The 23855-nt window shown below is 33.5% G+C and overlaps 1 protein-coding gene across 7 annotated transcripts in view; it reads right to left on the bottom strand.

Moving 5' to 3' along the window:
• The window catches only part of LOC136040271 (zinc finger protein 665-like), a 131330-nt gene that overhangs the window by 5594 nt on the left and 101881 nt on the right, over positions 1–23855 (bottom strand). For 5 of the 7 annotated variants that reach the window (XM_065724508.1, XM_065724509.1, XM_065724511.1 and 2 more), the window contains 2 exons: positions 18797–18955; positions 15685–15855 (listed from right to left, as the gene is read on the bottom strand). The exons of 1 other annotated variant lie outside the window; for it this stretch is intronic. In XM_065724508.1, coding sequence (XP_065580580.1) covers positions 15685–15855; positions 18797–18863 — 238 coding nt within the window. In that variant the 5' untranslated portion in view covers positions 18864–18955. The remainder of the gene's footprint in view (positions 1–15684; positions 15856–18796; positions 18956–23855) is intronic. One more of the 7 variants, XM_065724514.1, reaches the window with a different exon arrangement.

The following is a 23855-nucleotide window of genomic DNA, read 5'->3' as shown; positions in this document are numbered from 1 at the left end:
ACCACTTCAATTTAAAAAAAAGGATGACTTGCCGTGGCAATAACATAGTCTCTTGCATGAAAGACCCACAAGTAGAGCATGTACAAAAGGCTGGCTGACTTTCGCCAAATCTTTCAGCTTTTTGAGCTTCCTTTCAAGATATTTGATTGTAGGATAGATAGCACCGAAGTAGCATTTTTCCTCCACCTGAAGAATGTCCAATGCCACTGCTACTGGCTTCATAATTTTATGTATTCTTCAAGAATTTCAACATCACGAGAAGTTAGCCTTGGTTTTTGCAAAGCATCACATATGTTAGCAAGCTTTCCAATTTTGTGACAGTCCATCAAATCTACAGCATCAGCAGCTTTTGAACTCTTATTCACGGCATCCCAGGGAGCAATACACTTCAAAAAAGCGGCGTGGTACTACCTCTTATATGCAATATCACAGAGGGCTTTATCAGCATCGGTGGATCCAAGCAGGTTAAGTGTATGGCTGACACACCTGAAGTGTGGAGGAAGTAGGAAATACTCGGGGTCGTCATGAGAATCGAGTATCTCTCCAACGTTTGTAAAAGTGAATGAGCCGTTCTGGCCTGCTTCATTTTCATTTTCTTTATCACTGTCTTGAATATCTTCATCAGAAACCATCGGATATTCCCTGAATGCCTTACTAAAGTTAGAGGTGTTATCGGTCAAAATCCCTTGTCCCTTTTTATCAACTGCAATTTTGTAGCTGGCACATACGCCATTCAGTTGTTCAGCTTCTGTCATAAGTGTGTGAGCCCTTGAACCGGCAACAAGCAAGGACATAAGAATTCCATTTCAAATCCTCATTGAGCAAGTGTGCAGTCATTCCCAAGTAGCTTTTGTTGTTGGCAGACCAAATGTGTGTTGTCAGCGACATGTAGTCGGTGAGTTCAAAATTATGAACCATATCTTTTATGTACTTCAAAAACTTAGCTTCAATTTGCACAGCTAAAGCTTTTCTTCCTGGAACCTTTGTATAAGGTGCAAGACCTGTTATCAGATTTTGAACGACAGCTTCTCAACAGTGTATGGGGGTCGCATCTCGTCCACACTGTAGTCCAGTGCCAAAGAATTCACTTTTGACTGTGTCAGTTTCTACGGTCTTGCAGCAAAGAAATCTCGCTCAACTTTTTTAGAAGGTGAGCTATAATCAGGGCCAGCGTTATCTTCAGATTCAGACGATCCCAAAAGTGAGCCTATAAGTTCACTAGCCTCTTTGCTACTCGATTTCCTTTTGTTCTTACTGTTTATTACATTTATCAAAAAAAAACTGTCCGTTCAATATATATTGTTGTTCTGCCATGATAGCGTCCTTTTTTGAAATTTTGCGCCGGGCCAGGAGCCGCTGTTCTCAAAGACTAAAATCTATTCATCCACTAATATATAGGAAGTTCAATTCATCGCATCGCCCTGCGTCATGCCGGTATAATTTTTCTGTACCATGAAGAAAGTACTTGAGCACTTAAGTACTTCAAATTTTTACTTAAGTAAAAGTAGAAAGTACTTTAGAAATTCTTTACTTAAGTAGAGTACAAGTACTCATATTTTCTACTTAAGCAATTACTTAAGTACTTTTACTTAAGTATTTCCCAACACTGTATGTAAGGTTGTTTTTTTTTAGGAAAATGTATCGGCAAATTATATCGGTAAGATACTGAATTATCGGCATCATACTGATAAAATACATATCGGTCGAGCTCTAATAACAAGAGAAATACAATTGTCTGATCTACATTGTCTTGCACTGATTGTATCCGGTTGCTTTGATGACTAAATGAAGAAGAAAAAAAACTTCAAACTAGTTCAACTTCATAGGATGGTTCGATTTGGAATAATTAAAATTCATCGGCAAATGTCGGAAAAATTGCTTGATTTCTCAATCAAGCAATTTGGTTATATCGGACTAATTAAAATTTATTGGCAAATTATATCGGTAAGATACTGAATTATCGGTATCCTACCGATATAATCCATATCGGTCGATCGGTCCTAATAACAAGAGAAATACAGTTGTTTGATCTACATTGTCTTGCACTGATTGTATCCGGTTGCTTTGATGACTATATGAAGAAAAAAAAACTTTACACTAGTTCAATTTCATAGGATGGTTCAATTTGTAATAATTAAAATTTATCCTTGTCAGATTCAAAACTTAAAATATTGTAAGTTATATGAAGTATAAAAAACAAGCAATATATGCTTCGAAATGTTTCAACGAATAAATTTCTGTTGTAGTTTATATATATATATATATATATATATATATATATATATATATATATATTTATATATATATATATATATATATATATATATATATATATATATATATATATATATATATATATATATATATATATATATATATATATATATACATATATATATATATATATATATATATATATATATATATATATATATATATATATATATATATAGATATATATATATATATATATATACATATATATATATATATATATATATATATATATATATATATACATATATATACATATATATATATATATATATATATATATATATATATATATATATATATATATATATATATATATATATATATATATATATATATATATATATATATATATATATATATATATATATATCCACCCTGACGGAATTTACACAACTGCTGATGAGGTTAATCAATATTTCACCCGCATCGTGACCTCATTTCCTTCTCCCACACAAGCCCAGAAGTCTGAAATACTTGACTTCTGCGCATATGAAGGTGAAGTTGTTTCCAATGAGATGACAACCTATAAGACCCTGATGAAGGTGAAAGTAAACTGTTCAGCTTATCAAGACGAACTTCCACCCAAACTGATTCAACAATAGGCCCCTTTCATTGCTAAACCACTCTCAGTGCTGATAAACATTTGCTTTCGTATAGGGATCTTTCCAGCTGTTTGGAAGAAAGCTTACGTTAGAATAATTCCGAACCTTACCAACCCTAAGAGCTGTGACAAACTTAGAGCTATTTCGCAAACACCATGCCTGGCAAAAGTGGCCGAGACCTTTATCATGAGGGTCTTACTTGACCAATTAAGGGATCTATCGACCAGAGACAATACGGCGGACTGAAAGACTGTAATACCTCAGTATACCAAGGGTGCGGATACACGATAGTCTCCTCAAGTGGGTCAAAAAAGGTCACAGTTTTGTAGACCTTGGTGCCATAGATTTCCGAAAGGCATTTGATTTAATCAATCACATTGTAGCTGTCTTTAATCTCAAGCTAATAGGGGCTAGGGAAAAGACTCTTACGATCGTGTTGGACTTTTTTAGTCAGAGGATGCATCGTGTGTTGGCTCTCTACGAAGGTAATAGTAATTCCGAATGGTCCTCATCCACCTGTGGAGCCCCTCAAGGCACTAAGCTTGCAGCTATTGTATTCTTGTCTGTAATTAAATAAAAAAAACAAGTTTTTTTAACTGAAAGTAAGGAGCGACATTAAAACTTAAAACGAACAGAAATTACTTCGTATATGAAAGAGGCTGCTTCCTCATCAACGCCCCGCTCTTTACGCTAAAGTTTGACTCTGTCTCTCAATTCTTCTTTTTAAAACAGTAAAGAACTTTAGCGTAAAGAGCGGGGCGTTGATGAGGAAGCAGCCTCCTTCATATACGAAGTAATTTCTGTTCGTTTTAAGTTTTAATATCGCTCCTTACTTTCAGTTAAAAAAACTTGTTTTTTTATTTAATTTCTGAACGTTTTTGAATCAATGCATGTTTTGATTTTGGCTCTCCGCAGAGGAATAATTAAAACGAAATTTGCATTTTTTTTTTGGCTAAATGGCTTTCTCATAATTTTGATCGAATGATTTTGAGAAAAAAGAGCGGGCGAGGAAGCCTAGTTACCCTCCGATATTTTGGTCAATTAAAAAGGCAACTACAACTTTTAATTTTTACGAATATTTTTATTAGAAAAAGATTTACGTAACTTATAAATTAGCTTACGTAAAGAACTTTTGTTTTCTCATATTTTTATTACATATATGAGGGGGTTCGCCCCCTTGTCAGATCCTTGCTCTTTACACTAAAGCTTAAATTTTGTCCCAATTCATTAAAAATGACCCCAGAATCACAAAAGCCGTAGAATAAATAGTTGAAATTACTAAAAATACTTTAACGTAAAGAGCGAGGTATTAGGAGGAGGTGAGCCCCTCAGATGGGTAATAATTTCTGTTTGTTTTAAGTTTTAATGCTCTTCCTTACTTCCAGCTGAAAGAACTTTTTCATATTTATTTTTTCATTGTGTTTTTAAATAATGCTAGTAAATCCTGCGCTCCCTTCATGGAGATTTTCTTCCCCCATGACAAATTATCAATGGAAAGTTCCCCCAGCATATACCCCTCTTCTCAACCCCTCCCCCAACCAAAAAAATCCTCCTGAAAACGCCTCTACACTTCCCAATAACCATTACTATATGTAAGCATTGGTCAAAGTTTGTAACTTGTTGCTTCTCCCATGGGGACTGTGGGGGAGTAAGTCGTCCCCAAAGACATAGTTATAAGGTTTTTCGACTACGCTGAATAAAATGGCTATCTCAGAATTTTGATCCGTTGACTTTGGTAAAATAATTAGCGTGGGAGGGGGCCTAGGTGCCCTCCAATTTTTTGGTCACTTAAAAAGGGCACTAGAACTTTTCATTTCCGTTAGAATGAGCCCTCTTGCAACATTCTAGGATAACTGGGTCGATACGATCACCCCTGGGAAAAAAACAAAAAAAAAAAATAAACACGCATCCGTGATCTGCCTTCTGGCAAAAAATACAAATTCCAAAACTTCTACAGTAGGGTTCTCTGATACGCTGAATCTGATGGTGTGATTTTCGTTAAGATTCTATGACTTCTAGGGGGCGTTTCCCCCTATTTTCTAAAATAACGCAAATTTTCTCAGGCTCGTAACTTTTGATGGGTATGACTAAACTCGATGAAACTTATATATTTAAAATCAGCATTAAAATACGATTCTTTTGATGTAGGTATTGGTATCAAAATTCCATTTTTTAGAGTTTTGGTTACTATTGAGCCGGGTCGCTCCTTACTACAGTTCGTTACCACGAACTGTTTGATTAACTTCCTCATAGCTGACAATGACGACCGCTACAAGTTCGCGGAAGACCTGTCATTTATCCTGAAATATTTAGTACAAAACGGAGTTGTGATGCCACAATTCAGTTCAAATTTTTTCAGTGTTTTCACAAAAGAGTGCGCGGAGCTAAATCTTGGAATTAATATGAACAAGTCGAAGATAGTGCGCTTTAACCCACTAAAAAGTGATGTTATGGAGCCAAATGTTCCATTCCTTCCAACAAACAGTATCAAGATCTTTGGAGTTACTTTCTCCAATGACTTCAGCTTTGCCGCACATATCAAAAACGTGGGTAGAAGTGCAAACACTAGTCTACAGACTTTAAACGGTGTGCGTAGGTTCAGTGCGAACACAGAGAGCATTAAGTATGCATACACAAATATAAGGAATAAATATATATATACATACATGCATATATAGCATATGTCCGCCCCATTGTGGAATATACATGCCCTTTTTAGGTACCCTCAGCACTTACAACAGTGTATCTTTGTCAGGAGCTTAAATCGGTTCAGAAGCGAGCGGTACCTATCGTCTTGGGCCGCCGTGACATCCCCTACGAAAAGGCTCTGGAAGTGCTAGGACTGCCGTTACTCTGAAACCGGTACGACACTCTGATTATGAGTTTTGGAAAGTTCTTGCTTTCTAAACCTCAGCACCGTGATATTCTACCTGATCAACCTCTACCATCAAGAACGAGAAAGCAAGATAGGTTAGTTCCCGTTAAAGCAAGAACAAACCGATATGGTAATTCTTTCGTCCCGGTTTTCGTCAAAATGTACAATAAGAGTTAATATTTATAGTTTGATTTATATTTACAAGTATAGTTTGATTTTGAATATGTTGTAAAGGAACACAAATCAGCAATAGCTGTCAAGTTTTTGCTATTAAACCTGTCTACTACTACTACTAAATATACTAGCAATATACCAAGAGGTCCACATTTAGAAAAATAGGTGAACACGGGGTATCAGAGAAATTTTCGAGCAAGGGCTGGTTCAAAATAAACAGAAAAACATTATCACATTTCTAATATTTGATTACCATGGGCAATGCTTTATACTTTTTTCTCTGTGATTTGTAAATATATTAGTCATAGACCCAGAGGTTTACATAACATAGAAAAATAGGTTGGGATGGAAGATCAGAGGAATTTTCATGTAAGGGTAATTCAAAAAAAGAGAGTGAGCGGGAAGGGTCAGTTATAAGAAAGACACGAATATGATATATAGAAAGGTTTCAGTAAATAATTTTTTCGTCTAGCTTTCTCCATGTTGTACGTCTATCATTTCCCATATCATTTGAGAGTAGTTTTACATTATTTATGCATTAAAGAAGGAAATTCCACTTCACATTTCCTTATAAAGCAGGGCTTTATTAGTTCTGAAGAAAAAGAAAATCCTTGCTTGACAAAAAAGTGCCAGACAAGACAGTCATTATGATTAATTCAATAATTAATGCACTTTTAAGCTTATTTCTATACTTGTTTAATATTAGTCTTTTTTGATGATTTTCTCATAAGCTGCATCGTGTTGATCATGTTCAGGAGGTGTTTCGCAAAAAAAAAAATTTACAAAGAAATCATCAGAGAAAAAAAAACTCCGCCTGTGCTTCACAAGTGTAACTTTATAGTTGCTCAAAAGAAATCTCTTAGAATAAAGTTAAGAGACTAAAGACCCACTTTTAGTCTTCCAATGTTTCAGTACTTTGCAATTAAATTCCTTTGATGCACTTACCTACGAGTCAAATGTAGATTAAATAAAAAAAACAAGTTTTTTTAAATGAAAGTAAGGAGCGACATTAAAACTTAAAACGGACAGAAATTACTCCGTATATGAAAGGGGCTTTTCCTCCTCGACACCCCGCTCCTTACGCTAAAGTTTTTTATTGTTTTAAAAAGAAGAGTTGCGAGAAAGAATCAAACTTTAGTGCAAGGAGCGGGGTGTCGAGGAGGAAAAGCCCCTTTCATATACGGAGTAATTTCTGTTCGTTTTAAGTTTTAATGTCGCTCCTTACTTTCATTTTAAAAAAATTGTTTTTTTATTTAATTTCTGAAAGTTTTTGAATTAATGCATGTCTGATTTTGGCTCAAATGTCTCATATCTTGCTTATGCAGACGATATTCTTCTCATTAGTAAAACTAAATCTGGGCTTTTGGCTTCTGTTCGTTCTATCTCTACTGCTTTCTCGAATGTATGTCTAACCCTTAACCATGATAAATGTGAAATCCTTCATTTTGGTCCTTCTCCTAACCAATCTTCTAGACTTAATTGTTCTGAATTTAGCGTTCCGTGCGTGACTTCTTTAAGGTGGTTGGGCATTACCCTTACTAGCAATTTAGTCTCTTTTCGTAATAAAATTGTTTCTGATGCTAAGGTCAAACTTCAAGTGGGTTATTCTAAGATTGTTGCGAACAGGGGGAAATACAACCGCAAAGCCCTTTCACAGATTCATTCTTGCTTTTGTGATCACTCGGTTTTATATCTTTCTGGATTGTATCCTGTTTTAAAAAGAACAGATTTGAAGGCTCTCAAGTCATCTTATTTTCGTTTCCTCCCTTTTTCTTGTATCTTCCTCCCTGGTACAAGAACAGTGATATGGTAACAAATTTTGGGGCTCCAGATTTATTAAATAAACTTAAAGTGCTACACCAGAAACTATACGACTCGATACATTTTACTATTAGCCCTTTTCATGATCTTTTAAAATGTTTTCTACAGTAATTTAATGTGTTATCAGAAGTTGTTTTTTTTCTGTGTCTTTGTTTTTATGCTCCGCTGTTTCAAGTGGGTCACAAATAAATTATTATTATTATTATCATTTGTTCAGAGCAGAGCAACTCCCAAGAGTTAATATTTGTTTGCTAATTTTTTCAGGTAGGAAACCACGCATAAATTATATATTACTGCGTAATAAATGTTAGTACTGCGTTGAAGCTTGTAGCGGGTCATGATTCAGGTTTAAAGTTCTTTCGTAATCCAAAGCTTGTCGCTGTTGCTTACCCCAACTGTTTTAGTGAGGAAATGCTCATGATATTTCATAACACCGCTTTCTGTCTTATATATGTATATAATAAATAATAATTTATTTAAACCCTCTTTACATACATAAATTGCACTTAAAGGAGAGTTGTATATTAAACGAAGTTTCTGGACCACTTGAATGGTCCATTCAAATTACTTTGAGTCAAAATATCTTTGACTCAAAATTTGAGGCAATATTCTACAATTTATATTTTACAATAACCAGGGCAACAATGTCATCAAATATATATATATATATATATATATATATATATATATATATATATATATATATATATATATATATATATATATATATATATATATATACATGATAAATAAAATTTATTTAAACCCTCTTTACATACATAAATTACACTTAAAGGAGAGTAGTATAGTAAACGAAGTTTCTGGACCACTTGAATGATCCATTCAAATTACTTTGAGTCAAAATAATAAATAAAATTTATTTAAACCCTCTTTACATACATAAATTGCACTTAATACATAATTGCAGTAATGTCCCGTCATTTAACAACAGCTACAATTGAGTAGCTTTTCTGTTTGAAAATAAAAAAACAAGTTTTTTTTAAATGAAAGTAAGGAGCAACATTAAAACTTAAAACAAACAGAAATTACTCCGCATATGAAAGGGGCTTTCCCTCCTCAACGCCCCGCTCTTTACGCTAAAGTTTGACTCTTTCTCTTAACTCTATTTTTAAAACAGTAAGAAACTTTAGCGTAAAGAGCGGGGCGTTGAGGAGGAAAAGCCCCTTTCATATACGGAGTAATTTTTGTCAGTTTTAAGTTTTAATGTTGCTCCTTACTTTCATTTAAAAAAAACTTGTTTCTTTTAATTTAATTTTTTCACATTTTTGAATTAATGCATGTTTTGATCTTGACTCTCCGCACATAAATGATTAAAACGAAATTTGCATATTAATTAATCGGAAGATTTTGAAAAAAAGGAGCAAGGGAGGAGGCCAAGTCGCCATCCAATTTTTTGATTACTTAAAACAGCAACTACAACTTTTAATTTTTTACAAACGTTTTCATTGGTAAAAAAATACTTAACTTACGAATTAATTTACGTAACGAACTTCTATATTTGTATGTTTTTATTGCGTGTATGTGGGGGTTCAACCCTCGTCGATACTCCGCTCTTTAGCCTAAAGCTTAAATTTTGTCTCAATTCCTTAAGGATGAGCTCTAAATCACAAAGGCCGTAGAATAAATAGTTGAAATTACTAAAAAATACTTTGGCGTAAAGAGTGAGGTATAACGAGGAGGTAAGCCTCTCATAAGCGTAATAATTTTTGTTCGTTTTAAGTTTTAATCCTGCTCCTTACTTTCAGTAGAAAAAACTTGTCATAATTATTTTTTATTGTTTTTTTTTCAAATAATGCTAGAAAGTCCTGCTCCCCCTTTATTGAAATTCTCTTCCCCATGACGAGTTTCTCCATTGAAATATCCTCCCGCGTAACCCCCCCCTCAAATCTCCCCCTAAACAGAAAAAATCCCCCTGAAAACCTCTGTACCCTTCCCAGTAACCATTACTATATATAAACACAGGTCAAAGTTTATAACTTGCAGCCCCTCCCACGGGGACTGCAGGGGAGTAAGTCGTCCCCAAAGACATAGTTATTAGATTTTTCGACTATGGTGAATAAAATGAATATCTCAGAATTTTGATCTGGTGACTTTTGGGAAAAAATGAGCGTGGGAGGGGGCCTAGGTGCCCTCAAATTTATTTATTTGCCACTTAAAAAGGACACTAGAACTTTTAATTTCCGTTAGAATGAGTCCTCTCGCAACATTCTAGGACCACTCAGTCGATACGATCACCCTGGGGAAAAAAAACAAATAAACGCGCATCCCTGATTTGTCTTCTGGCAAAAAATGCGAAATTCCACATTTTTGTAGATAGGAGCTTGAGTTCTACAATAAGGTTCTCTGATACGCTGAATCTGATGGTGTGATTTTCGTTAAGATTGTATGACTTTTAGGGGGTGTTTCCCCCTATTTTCAAAAATAAGACAAATTTTCTCAGGCTCGTAACTTTTGATGGGTATAACTGATCTTGATGAAACTTATATATTTAAAATCAGCATTCAAATAAGATTCTTTTGATGTAACTATTGGTATCAAAATTCCATTTTTTATAGTTTCGGTTACTATTGAGCCGGGACTGTTTGATCAAATGAACTGTTTGATAATAACTTCAAGCTCTTCTACCTTGTTGTTTAGAGACCTCGTGTTACATAGAAAGTTATTAGGACATCACGTATTTGCTGTAAACACTCCAGGTTGCAGGTAAGGTGGGTTGGAAGCAGTTATTATGACTGGTTCTTCACACCATGGTAAAAACAGAGGTGGAATCTCGTACGGAGGTGATTTAACTGCCGTTAGTATCTTGCCGTTAGGTATCTTGCCTCCATGAGGCTTCAACCTGTTCTTCTTCTTTTTTTCCCTCGCCGTCTACGTTCAGACTTTGTCGTCAAGCAGGCAATGCCATTTGGTGGGCTTTTGGGTAGATAGGTTTTAACCAGTTTAACAAAGATAGGTTGTGCTGATACCAAGCAAAATGAAGTGGTCTTGTGTAATATGGCTTTTTCGAATCAAATCGTCGTGATTTCGGGGGCTTTTTGGTGCTTTTGGGTTGGTTCTGGAGGTGAACGCAGCACCTTCCAAGGTTACTCAGCAAGGGAAGCGTTGATCCCCGCTCACCTGATCCCTAAAGAATAATGGATCTTAATACCGGTAGGTACACCGGCGCTTGCGGCAGGAAATCCATCTTCCACTTGCTTAGTCAGTGAATCGATACTAGTTTTAGTGAATTATTCACCAACTTTTGGCTGAAATTTGTAATTCGCCCAAAATAAAATTAAATTGGCATCCTTACACCAACAACTTTTTGTCTTAAATTTATAATTCGCCCAAAATAAAACTGACTTGACAACCTTGCATAGGCAACGATGACAATAGCAAATTCGAAATCTGTAAACGTTGAATTCTCAGGGGGGATAAATTAATATACAAATACGACTGATATGAAAACCAAAAACAGAGTAAGAAACACCAAGGCAAATAACTATAGTATAACACTTTCTGGTCTAAACCCTTTATATTAAATTGCACTTCAAGGAGAGTAGTATAGTAAATCGGGTTTCTGGATCACGTAAAGCATCCATTCAATTTACATCAGTTTCAGTCCATTTTACATCATTTTAATATTAATTATTGCACATTTTGAAAACTTTCTACTCCTAAATTCAACATGAAAACAGGTCCTTGGGAATCAAATTTGGTCTTATTTTTATACTTTTTCACAATGTAAACATGGGTTCTAGATCACCCCATCAATTGAATTCACACCATTTCAATAAAAATTTCTGACCTTTTTATAATTGTCCATCCTGAACTTTAAGATCGCAACAGGTCTTGTGAAATAACAGTTTGAATATATTCCATTTTTCGTATTCTACCAATAAAATGTTAATATTTGGTGGAAAGTTTGATATCAAAATCTAAATAATTATTTTATCTTTATTTTGTCTTTCCATAACCTTTAAAACATACCTTTATCTAAATTTTGAATTTCTTTTCAAGATCAGCTGCTTTAAAATCGAAGTGTAATAACGAGTTTAATCCCATATTTAGTTGTAACACATTTCATTCTTGTAATTGTGTATTCCGTTCCAATGTCTAAATCTTCTTTCCTAATAGTTTGATTATATTTATTTTCCATTTTCATTTCGCTGAAAAGGTTCTCCATTTATTAGTTACTAATTCTATTAAAAAAAATTTCAATTCAAAATTAATCTTTCTTTTAATTATCTCTGGGTTTATTCCCAGGAGATTCTGTAATTCGGAGTTCTGGATATCCAAACACGAATCAACGGAAACATCACCAGAAGCCAGTCAAATGAAACGCAAAAAGAATAAATAAAGTTTCTCTGCAGGTCATAGATGGCCAAGTTGGTTAAGTGGTCCACTGACCATCGGTTGCGAACCAACAATTCCACTCTTACTGTTACCTTGTGTAGCAACTGACAATGTCAACACAATCAGACCAGGGGGCCCAAATCGAGTTGTAAGACGCTGCCAGCTTCCCTCCAAACAAAAAAAAAAAAAAACAGCGGGATAGTGAGATCACCAACACAAAAAAATGGATAACGGCCTGGGGTAAGGGTTTAGCCAAAAATTGAAAAAAATTAATGTTTCTTGAATTTTTGGTTTATGTATATTCTATCAATTTATCTATTGAAAAAACGCAAAGAATTTATTTTAAAAAATGGATAACTGCATGGGAGAGGGATTTCGCATTTTTTTTTTTTTTTTACAGAGAAGCATTCTACATACACCATCTTTGCTCGAACAGTGAAAAGATACTAGTCTATTAATTTTAGCATTATATTTTTTTTTGGGCCAGGATGATTTAATTTTGTTCAATATACATATCAAACGAATCTTCTTTAATGATGATTTTGAATATGTATAATTTCTTAATTTTGACTCAACCCATCAAAAGTTACAAGACAATTATTAATTATTGCAATAGAAGCCATAATGAGTACCCGTGACAAGTTTCTACTTGGTTCTGGAGACGATATATTAACTTGTCGGCTAATTTAAATACAAAGGGGCTGTTAGCTTTATTTTATGATTTTTTTTTTTTTTTTACTAAGGAAATATATATTACGAAGAGCGGGTGGAAAGTAAAAAAAATTTATTTACGTCTTAAACTTAACAGACTCCATGCAATATTTATAACCATTTAATTTTACTTATTACATATATTTTTCACGAGGAAAAAACTGTAATGTTTTGCATAAATCATTTTTTCGTTTAATTATTTCTTCATGAACCAATTCACTTAATTTATACATAGTAAGCAATTCTAAATAGAACGAATAATCAGTTTTATATTCAGCCTTTCTTTTTGCTATTCTTAGATATTAAAAAAAACATTTATTATCCTTATTTTTTATGTTATTGCAATTTTTTTTTTACAAATTCCAGTATTTGTTTATAAGTACCTCTCACATAATTTGGTAATCTTGTCATTCGATAATCAATTCCATCGACTCTTTCAAATTGTAAGCATAATCTGAGTGTATTCTCTATGACAAATGTGTGTATATTCCTGTCGTTACTATTTAGCGTGCTTTGCTTGATATAAATATTCTTTTTTATCAAAAATCCAGGAATAGCTAGGATAATTAAAAGGTTCGATTTCTTCATTATCCTTCTGAGAATAAAATATTAGACATATTGTAAATTTGAACTCTATAACTATATCATTCATTCAATTTTTTCAATCTCTAGCAACAGAGTCAACAAGAGCTAAGAGCTCATATGGCACTTGTGACGAGGTCGGAAGAGCCAAGAGCCAAGAGCTCATATGGCTTGAGATCCAGCAAAATTTTAAGAATGAATAGACAGATATGAAAGGAAAATCAGAGGCTTAATGCCGGTTGGGAATTAAAATAAGAGCTCTGAGTTATGAAGTCCTTCTAAAATTTATCAAGATCCGATCACCCACTCGTAAGTTAATAGTACCTCATTTTTTCAAATTTCTCCTCTTCCTTCGCCCCCCCCCGATGGTTGAATTGGGGAAAAAACTTTATCAAGTCAATTTGTGCAGGTCCCTGATATGCCTACTACTTTTCATCGTCCTAGCACGTCCAGAAGCATCAAACTCGCCAAAGCACTGGACCCCCTAACTCCCCCAAAGAAAGCGGATCCAGTCCGGTTATTACAATCACGTATCTTCGACAGTTGCTTATTTTACCCACCAAGTTTCATCCCAATCTCTCCACTCTAAGCGTTTTCCAAGATTTCTGGTTTCCCCCTCGAGCTCCCCCAAATATCACCAGATCTGGTCGGGATTTAATATAAGAGCTCTGAGATGTAATTCCCTTCCAAATATCAAATTTCATCAAGATCCGGTCATCTGTTCTTAAGTTAAAAATACCTCAATTTTTCCAAATTAACACCCCCCCCCAAAAAAAAAAATCCTCCAAAAAGAGCGAGCGGATCCGTTTCAATTATGTCAATCACTTATATAGAACTTATGCTTATTCTTCCCATCAAGATTCATCCCAATCTCTCCTCTGTAAGCGTTTTCCAAGATTTTCGGTTTCCAAGGTTTCTGTTTCCCACCTCCAACCCTCTATGTCCCCGGATCCGATTTGAACTGAAAATGGAACATCTGAGACATAAGATCTTTCTGTATATCAAGTTTCATTAAGAACCGATCACCCGTTCGTAAGATAAAGATACCTAAATTTTCACGTTTTCCGAGATTTCCGGTTTCCCCCTCCAATTGTCCAAATGTCACGGGATCTGGTCGGGATCATAATTAAAAGCTTTGAAGCACAAGATCAATCTAAATATCAAATATCATTAAGATCTGATCCCCCATTCATAAGTTAAAAATACCTAATTTTTCTCAATTTTTCTGAATTACAAACCCCCCCCCCTAGCTCCCCCAAAGAGAGCAGATCCAGTTCGGTTATGTCAGTCTCGTATTTTGGACTTGTGCTTATTCTTCCAACCAAGTTTCATCCTGATCTCTCCACTCTAAGCCTTTTCCAAGATTTCCGGTCCCCCCAATCACCACAATGACACTAGATCCGTTCAGGATTTAAAATAAGGGATCTAAGTTACGAGGTCTTTCTAAATATGAAATTTCATTAAGATCCGATCACCTCTTCGCGAGTTAAAAAAATACCTAATTTTTTTCTATTTTTTTTTCAAAATTACCCTTCTCCTGACTTCCCCACAGAGAGCGAATCTGATTCGTTTATGTCAATCACGTACCTAGTGCTACTGTGGGAACTAGTAAATATCCCGTTAAAAGATAGGCAGCAGTGGGATTTAAAAGCAATTACGAGAAAGCAGGTCTAGGAACATGTCAAAAATGGAGTGAAAAAAAATTTATTGTACTGTTAGAAGACAAGCAACAGCAAAAACTAAGAGAAAGTCAAAAATGAAAGCGTAGAAAAAAGTAATATTATGTTGGAATAACAACGCAGTCACAACCTTCGACGCCAAGAAAAGTGGCGCAAAACCCAGTAAAAAACTAAAAAGATGCTACAAAATAAGTAACTATAGATTAAAAGTCATTAGGACCCTTCAACGTTGAATGGATTCACTGGTGAGCCCTCCATTTTCCCAAGGAAAGAGTAGTAAACGAAGCTGATTTATTAGGAAACTGTTACAACGATAATCAATATGTAAAAGCTAGAAACGAAGTGCCTAGGTCTGGCTTTGAAATTGGCAACATAGTTTTTTTTTCTAACTGGATTTTTATCTTTTTACATCTTTCAAATATCACTTTCTAAGTTGTTATTAAACTTAAAACCAGTTTAGCAAATGCTTGCATACTGGAATAAGATTTAAGAAAAGTTTCATAGGATGATTATTTTAAAATACTAAAATTTAGTCTATGTAACCTGGTTTTTTTTATGAAATGTTCATGATATCGATGATTCTACAAACCAAATGTTTGCAACATACCTTCATTATCAAAACAGGTAGGTTCAAATTCTTGGGCGTCAGCTTCTAATTTAAATGGTCCCGTGCTGCTGGGAAAAGTAGTCAAAGAAACAGCTTCAAACTTAGGAGTCAAACAAATGTTTAAAATATCAAAGAGCTCCTCACTCTCACTAGGTAGAGCTTGTTCAGCTTCTAAAAAAAACATTAATAAAGAGACATAATAAACAACAGCAAAGCTTTCTGAAAAAATCCAACAGTTTTTAATTTAATAATTAATTTTAAAAACACTTTTAAAGAAATATAAAAGGGCTAATTTAATCTAAATATGAGTCAAAATAAAGTAAAATAATTTTTTAAGCCTAGAGATACCATAAATCACTGACTATAAATAAATGAAATCCAAAACAAACTGATTGCAAAGAACAACCAAGTAAAACTCAAAACGAGGAGACACTACTACAAAGAGAAGTGAGACACCTCTGATTAAAACCCATACAATTTAAACACGGGCGCAATTCAGAAGAAAATCCACGATACGTTCTCTATGCTTTTGGAATCCTTAACAAAGTTCCTCTATTTTCCCAGTAATATACAAACTCTGTATTTCTGAGTGATACAAGTATTCCTGACTTAAAGAGGGAGGTCAAAAAACCTGAAGAAACGTCTCCGGATTAAAGGAGGTTTAGCCTTACTAAGCAACTTCTAAACCGACATAATAAAAATATGTGGGGCGTAAGCACAGCATTGTAGAGCCTTTTTGGGCAATTCTTATCAAACTGGCCTTTCATTTTGGTGAGCATGCCATAAGTCTTATGAATGTTTTTCTTGATAGCTTGTGAATAACTTAACGTATTTGTACTTGCAACTGAGAACGGACCAACTAGAAGACACTCACTCACTCCAGACTTTGGATTAAATACAGTAAATTTGGATTTAGGAGCCTCTAAGGAAAGATTTATATCTGACAGACTAGAATGGACAACATTAACGACAGTTTGAAGTGAACCAAGATTTTTAGCTAGCAGAGCTATTCTCAAAAATAAGAGAGATCACTAATATAAATGAACCAGACAATAAGGAGGGAGAATATTTCTAGTAGCTGTTCAGATAAAGCTGGACTATTAACCAAAACTGGTTTAACCTCTCTTTTTACTAGAATACAATTGGTAAGATGAGTGCCAGAACGCATCTTAACATAAGAACTTTGATACCAATACCATAAGCAAGAACAAATCAAAGGGTGTATACAATTACAAAGGAGAGCAAGAATAAAGGAAAAAGCTATTGGATACAGCATTAGACTCTTTAAAGCTCTAACCAGCTATGCTGATCTTCATCTCAAGGCCCTTCAGCCCGAAACCAAATAAATTTTTTAAACTCTTTCCTTCATTATTGTTTTAATTAAGTTTCCCTCAAGTAACATCTAATTTCAGTCCTCGATATTCTTAGGATCTATTTCTTTTTTCCTAGGATTTTCCTGGAGAGGATGAGTACTTTCTTATTTGGTGAATTGATTTTGAAGGGCATTAGATATTATCTTGAGCTATATACTTACGGCCACATATTTTAGTTTTTTTTTAGGAAGGGTTAAGGCTATTATTTCTTAGATATTTTTTTGAATTTGTAAATTTATTTGAATAAAATTAATAGATTTTATAATTTATTGGGAACCAAAGCAAAAAAATCTGATAAAATAATGTGTGTGATCACATCTGTTGCAACCATGAATTTACTTTGGTAGCAAAGAGGAACTGAAGCCAGTGGAGGTTTTAGCCTTTCTTGGTACCATACAAAATCTTGATTAACCCCAGTCCCCTTGTCTTAAAAAAATTTAAGGCTTAATATTAACAAAATTTTCATTTAACAGCAAAACATTACATATCTTTAAATCTGAACCTTTCTAACTTTTAATGGGAAAATTAAAAAATTTTATTTAGTTTGCTCATGCTTACTGTAAACTGTTCTCTACTTTAATTTGATGAAAAAAAATTCCGCAGTTATACAAATGTTATGAATGCTAGATTTTTTATTTGAATTTCATGCCACTAAAATTTAATAATACAGGGGAAAAGGCTCTTCCCCTCCCTTAAAACCTTTTCTTATTAAAACAAAAAGTCTAAAGAAAATGAAAAAACCACATTTCCTTGAAAACATAAAAACAAAAAGCATTCCATGTAAATTGAACAGGAAGCACATACACAAACTTAAAAAAAAAAAGACTTAGGAAACAGGAGGGAAAAGCTAAGAGCCAACTCCAAGGTAAAGTACGCTTTAATTTGTACATAGATAGACTTTTTGATAAAATTACATTAAAATATTGCTATTTTATTCTAACTTGGCATCCTTAAATGCATTTTAGCAAGGTTCTGTAACTTTGATCTGTAGCTACTATATGAGTGTTTTCTTTTTTTGGTGTATGGTTAACTCAGTTATAAAAAGCCTAAATATACAATTTTTTCTTAAATAGTATTGATAACATATGGCTAGTAAACGAAGCTGTTCCTTCAGATACATTTTATGGCTACAACATAACAACCTTCACTTTTGGGTGTAAGGTTTTTTTTTATTGTTTTTATTTTTATCATTTATGCATTCAAGAAAGGAAATTCTTCTGCCTGGTGTTTGGTTATATCATCATACGTAAAAAAATATAACTAATATATTAAGCTTTTGTGTGTTTTGTATAACAAAACACTTTTAGCTCTTAAGGGTTGATACAAGAGCATGTGCTTCTTATAAAGAAATTTAAGGTTTTTAGAACAGTATCACATTTTCCAGTATTGCAAAATTGTCCTATGAAAAAAATGAGTACAACTAAGTAGTTATGTTTGGCAACACTTTCTGTTAACCTTATCAAAAATCATTCAAAAGATTATTTGCATTTTTTTTTACATGTTTAAGAATCAGACACATTTTTGAGGAGGAGAGGGGGGTTCAAATCCTGTGACCCTCCTGCCTGGATACAGCCTTGAAATATATATATATATATATATATATATATATATATATATATATATATATATATATATATATATATATATATATATATATATCTTTTAAAAAGTGAATATTTACTAAAGAAAATACAGCTTTAATTTTATTTTATAACTGCAAATATAATTGAATAACTTACCATTTTTAACAACAAAAACTTCAGAAAGGGTGACATCTTCAGTCACTGGAATTTGAGGCAAGTCCATAACAGAAGCTCTGAATCAAGTAAATACCACTATCAAATTATACTACAAGGAATAAACTATGAATACAATACTCCAGTTTTGAAGGGAAGTCCCTGAAAATACACAATCTACAGTGACTTCTTTTGATTGAGATCAAAGCTGATTGTGCCTTAATGCAGTTGAAGTCATAAGTAAAGCCTCTTCAGCATTCAAAACGATTAAAAATATGTTTTGTTTTGATTCTTTTTTTTAAGCATGCTAAAACTTAAAAACTGTCTCATTATCTAATTGTAAATAAAGTATAGGTTTAGAATTATCAGCTGTTGTACAGAGCTTGTAACAAGTTAAAGGTTGTCTAAAAAGATGATGACGTAAATAATGACGAAGACCACACTGCCTTTCCATAATACAACAACAAAAGAGAGAATAATGAGGACTTTTTTCCCAAGACAGTGAACCAACAAAACCTATTTGAATTTTACGGCCCTATATCTAAGGGCCGTCTTCAGCAAAGATAAAATAAAAAACAATAAAACACTTACAATAAAAGTTCTCAGTTAAAAATCCATTTGTTTTTATTTTAAAATAGCCTTGGCATCATTACTTCTTAACGAAAAGTTCAGCCAAGACTGTCTGATAAAAGCTAACATTTTGCAAGATAAAAAGGTTCATTCATTTCACTAACTGTATTTATTAAAAATTGGAATGATTTCTTATTGCGATATTTGCCTTCTCTGCAGCTAATCTGATAGTTCTTTTGATATTGGGCTTGTTTTTGTTCGTTCCTATTTTTGTTTTATTTTGAGTTAGATTATTTTCTATGATTAATTTTGTGTACATAGGGTTGAGTGTGTATTCACCCAAGTCTCGATTTAGGGATGTGTTATTATTTAAGTTTCGTTTGATTTCGATTGCCTCACGGACAGTTTGTTTGATTCCTAGGTCATTGCTAATTAGAATAGTTTCGTCAAATAGAACATGATGGTCTGGATTTTCAAAAATATGATTGCTTAAAGCTGAATCGAAACATATGGAGTTATTTTAGATTTTAATGCTTTTTCAATACTTTCTTTGTGTTGCTGCAATCTTGTTCCTAAATTTTGGTGGGTTCGACCAATGTAATAATTTCCACAACTACATGGTATTTGATACACCCCTTGTAGACGAGTAATTGGGGTTTTATCCTTACCAGAATTGACAAGATTCATTATACTTAAATTGCTTGTGAATACAACACGTAAATTGTTCTTTAAATAAACTTTTTTCAGTTTTGAAGTAATTTTCGGGATATAAGGTAGGTAAATCGTGTTTGTGGGTTTATTTGAATAATTTACTGGTGTGGGATTTAAGGCTTCAGAAGAATGTATCTTTAATCTTTGAGCAATAACAGTATTAATGAGAGAAATTGGGTACCCGTTGCCAAAAAGTATGTCTGTAATAAAATTTAATTCTTCTTTAACATATGGCTCTGACCAGATATTAAGTACTCTATCCACAAGAGATATTACCACAACTCTTTTAACCTGTGGAGGATGGTTAGATTTGAAGTGAAGGTATCTATTATTATGCGTAGGTTTTCTGTAAACCGTAAATTCAAGTTTATTCACACTGCGTATTATCAATACATCTAAAAAAGGTATTTTTCCATCTCTTTCGGTCTCTAGATTGAATTGCAGGTTTCTATCGTAAGTATTTAAATGTTCTAGAAAACCTTTAAGTTCACTTTCGCCATAATTTCAAACTGAAATTACGTCGTCCATGAAACGTCCCCAAAACACATGATTAAGAAAATACGACTCTAGGGCCAAATTTTCAAGATTCTCGACGAAAATATTTGCGAGTAGGCCTCATGGAGGTGCTCCCATAGGAAGGCCCCTTACCTGTTTGTAATATGAATCTCGAAACTGGAAGTGCATGGAATATTTGTTACATAATTTAACCAAATGCATGAGAACATCAATGTCTAGACCTATTGCTGACTCTTCAATTAGATGGTAATTGTTTTCCAGTTTATTTTGTAATAATTGTTCAGATTTTGAAACATCAATACTAGTATACATAGAAACTATGTCAAAGCTGCTTAATATGGAATTTTCAGAAATGTCTATTTGTTTTAATTTTTCTACAAGATCAACTGAATTTTTTATATAAGATTTTTGGGAGTGAAGCAATGGTTTAAATGCAGTGCATAACCATTTTCCAATGTTTGAGGCAGGTGATTTTGTACTAGCTACAATGGGTCTTAGAGGAATGCCTTGTTTGTGCAATTTTGGTAATCCATAAAACTTTGAGCAAAAAACACCACGAGGGAGGAATTTATTGTACAACTGTGGAGTGATTCTGCCATTTTCTTTCAAAGTTTTTAATTCTTTTATCACTTTTTGAGCGAATTGATCAGTCTGGTCATGGGTTGAGTTAACATAAGTGGTTGTATCATTTAAATGTGACTGAATTTTAGCATCATAATCAGTTTTATTCATAATTACTATGGAGTTGCTTTTATCGGCTTTGGTGATTATTATTGAGGAATCCTTACGGAGTTTGTTCAAAACTTTTGTGTCATATGATTTTTCCATTGTGTTATTGGGAGAATTAGGAAGTCTTAATGAGGTGTTGTAAAGAGTGTTAATTAAATAAGATCTAACTGTATCCGGGTTTGAAACAAGAGCACTACATTTGTGGAGAGAGGATTCTAAAGATGCTACCAAGTCTGCAACTGGAACTTGTTTCGGTAAAAACGAAAATTTTGTCCCTTGTTCTAGGACTTTTTCTTCAACATAGCTAAGCTTTTTAGATGAAATATTTACAATCGCAGGTCCAGGACTTATCTTAGGATTGTAAACTGGGTTGACCACTTGAGACTCATATTTCAACCTCGTAAACTTATTAGTGAGTCTCTCTTGTGACACACGGAAATCATGGTGGAATAAATTCCTTTCCATCCTAACAATCTGCAAAAAATCATCAGTGGACAAGCTCAATGAAAGAAAATTTTCTAGTGATTTTCGTTCTGAGGAAATTATATGTCTTCTGTGTTTTTTGTCCTTAATAATATGATTCAAAGTTTTTAGCTGTAGTTTATGTAAGAACTGTGACTCTTGTAAAGTATTTAAGTGAAATTTATGCCTTAAGGATTTAGGAATAATTTTATTCCTTCTGCAGGATTCCAGAAACGTTTGTTGATTAATAATGTACGCGTGTTTTTTCCCTAAACTAATAAAATGAAAAATATCTTTGGTCAAATGCTCCCCATAAGCGTGACGTAAATAATGACGAAGACCACACTGCCTTTCCATAATACAACAACAAAAGAGAGAAAAATGAGGACTTTTTTCCCAAGACAGTGAACCAACAAAACCTATTTGAATATTTCGGCCCTATATCTAAGGGTCGTCTTCAGCAAAGAAGAAATAAAAAACAATAAAACACTTACAATAAAAGTTCTCAGTTAAAAATCCATTTGTTTTTATTTTAAAATAGCCTTGGCATCATTACTTCTTAACGAAAAGTTCAGCCAAGGATGTCTGATAAAAGCTAACATTTTGCAAGATAAAAAGGTTTATTCATTTCACTAACTGTATTTATTAAAAATTGGAATGATTTCTTATTGCGATATTTGCCTTCTCTGCAGCTAATCTGATAGTTCTTTTGATATTGGGCTTGTTTTTGTATTTTAAATTTATTTTGAATTATATTATTTTCTATGATTAATTTTGTGTACATAGGGTTGAGTGTGTATTCACCCAAGTCTCTATTTAGGGATGTGTTATTATTTAAGTTTCGTTTGCCTCACGGACAGTTTGTTTGATTCCTAGGTCATTGCTAATTATAATTGTTTCGTCAAATAGAACATAATGGTCTGGATTTTCAAAAATATGATTACTTAAAGCTGATCGAAAGATATGGAGTTATTTTTAGATTTTAATGCTTTTTCAATACTTTCTTTGTGTTGCTGCAATCTTGTTCCTAAATTTTGGTGGGTTCGACCAATGTAATAATGTCCACAACTACATGGTATTTGATACACCCCTCGTAGATGAGTAATTGGGGTTTTATCCTTACCAGAATTGACAAGATTCATTATACTTAAATTGCTTGTGAATACAACACGTAAATTGTTCTTTAAACTAACTTTTTTCAGTTTTGAAGTAATTTTCGGAATATAAGGCAGGTAAATCGTGTTTGTGGGTTTATTTGAATCATTTACTGGTGTGGGATTTAAGGCTTCAGAAGAATGTATCTTTAACCTTTGAGCAATAACAGTATTTATGAGAGAAATTGGATACCTGTTGCCAAAAAGTATGTCTGTAATAAAATTTAATTCGTTTTTAACATATGGCTCTGACCAGATATTAAGTACTCTATCCACAAGAGATATTACCACACCTCTTTTAACCTGTGGAGGATGGTTAGATTTGAAGTGAAGGTATCTATTATTATGCGTAGGTTTTCTGTAAACCGTAAATTCAAGTTTATTCACACTGCATATTATCAATACATCTAAAAAAGGTATTTTTCCATCTCTTTCGGTCTCTAGAGTGAATTGCAGGTTTCTATCGTAAGTATTTAAATGTTCTAGAAAACCTTTAAGTTCACTTTCACCATAATTCCAAACTGAAATTACGTCGTCCATGAAACGTCCCCAAATCACATGATTAAGAAAATACGAATCCAGGGCCCGATTTTCAAGATTCTCGACGAATATATTTGCGAGTAGACCTGATAGAGGTGCTCCCATAGGAAGGCCCCTTACCTGCTTGTAATATGAATCTCGAAACTGGAAGTGCATGGAATATTTGTTACATAATTTAACCAAATGCATGAGAACATCAATGTCTAGACCTATTGCTGACTCTTCAATTAGATGGTAATTGTTTTCCAGTTTATTTTGTAATAATAGTTCAGGTTTTGAAACATCAATACTAGTATACATAGAAACTATGTCAAAGCTGCTTAATATGGAATTTTCAGAAATGTCTATTTGTTTCAATTTTTCTACAAGATCAACTGAAT

Source organism: Artemia franciscana, chromosome 20, assembly GCF_032884065.1.
Source record: "Artemia franciscana chromosome 20, ASM3288406v1, whole genome shotgun sequence".
In the NCBI taxonomy this organism is placed as follows: Eukaryota; Metazoa; Arthropoda; class Branchiopoda; order Anostraca; family Artemiidae; genus Artemia; species Artemia franciscana.
Note: the sequence above shows the minus strand (reverse complement) of the source record. Positions and strands in the feature narration are given on the sequence as shown.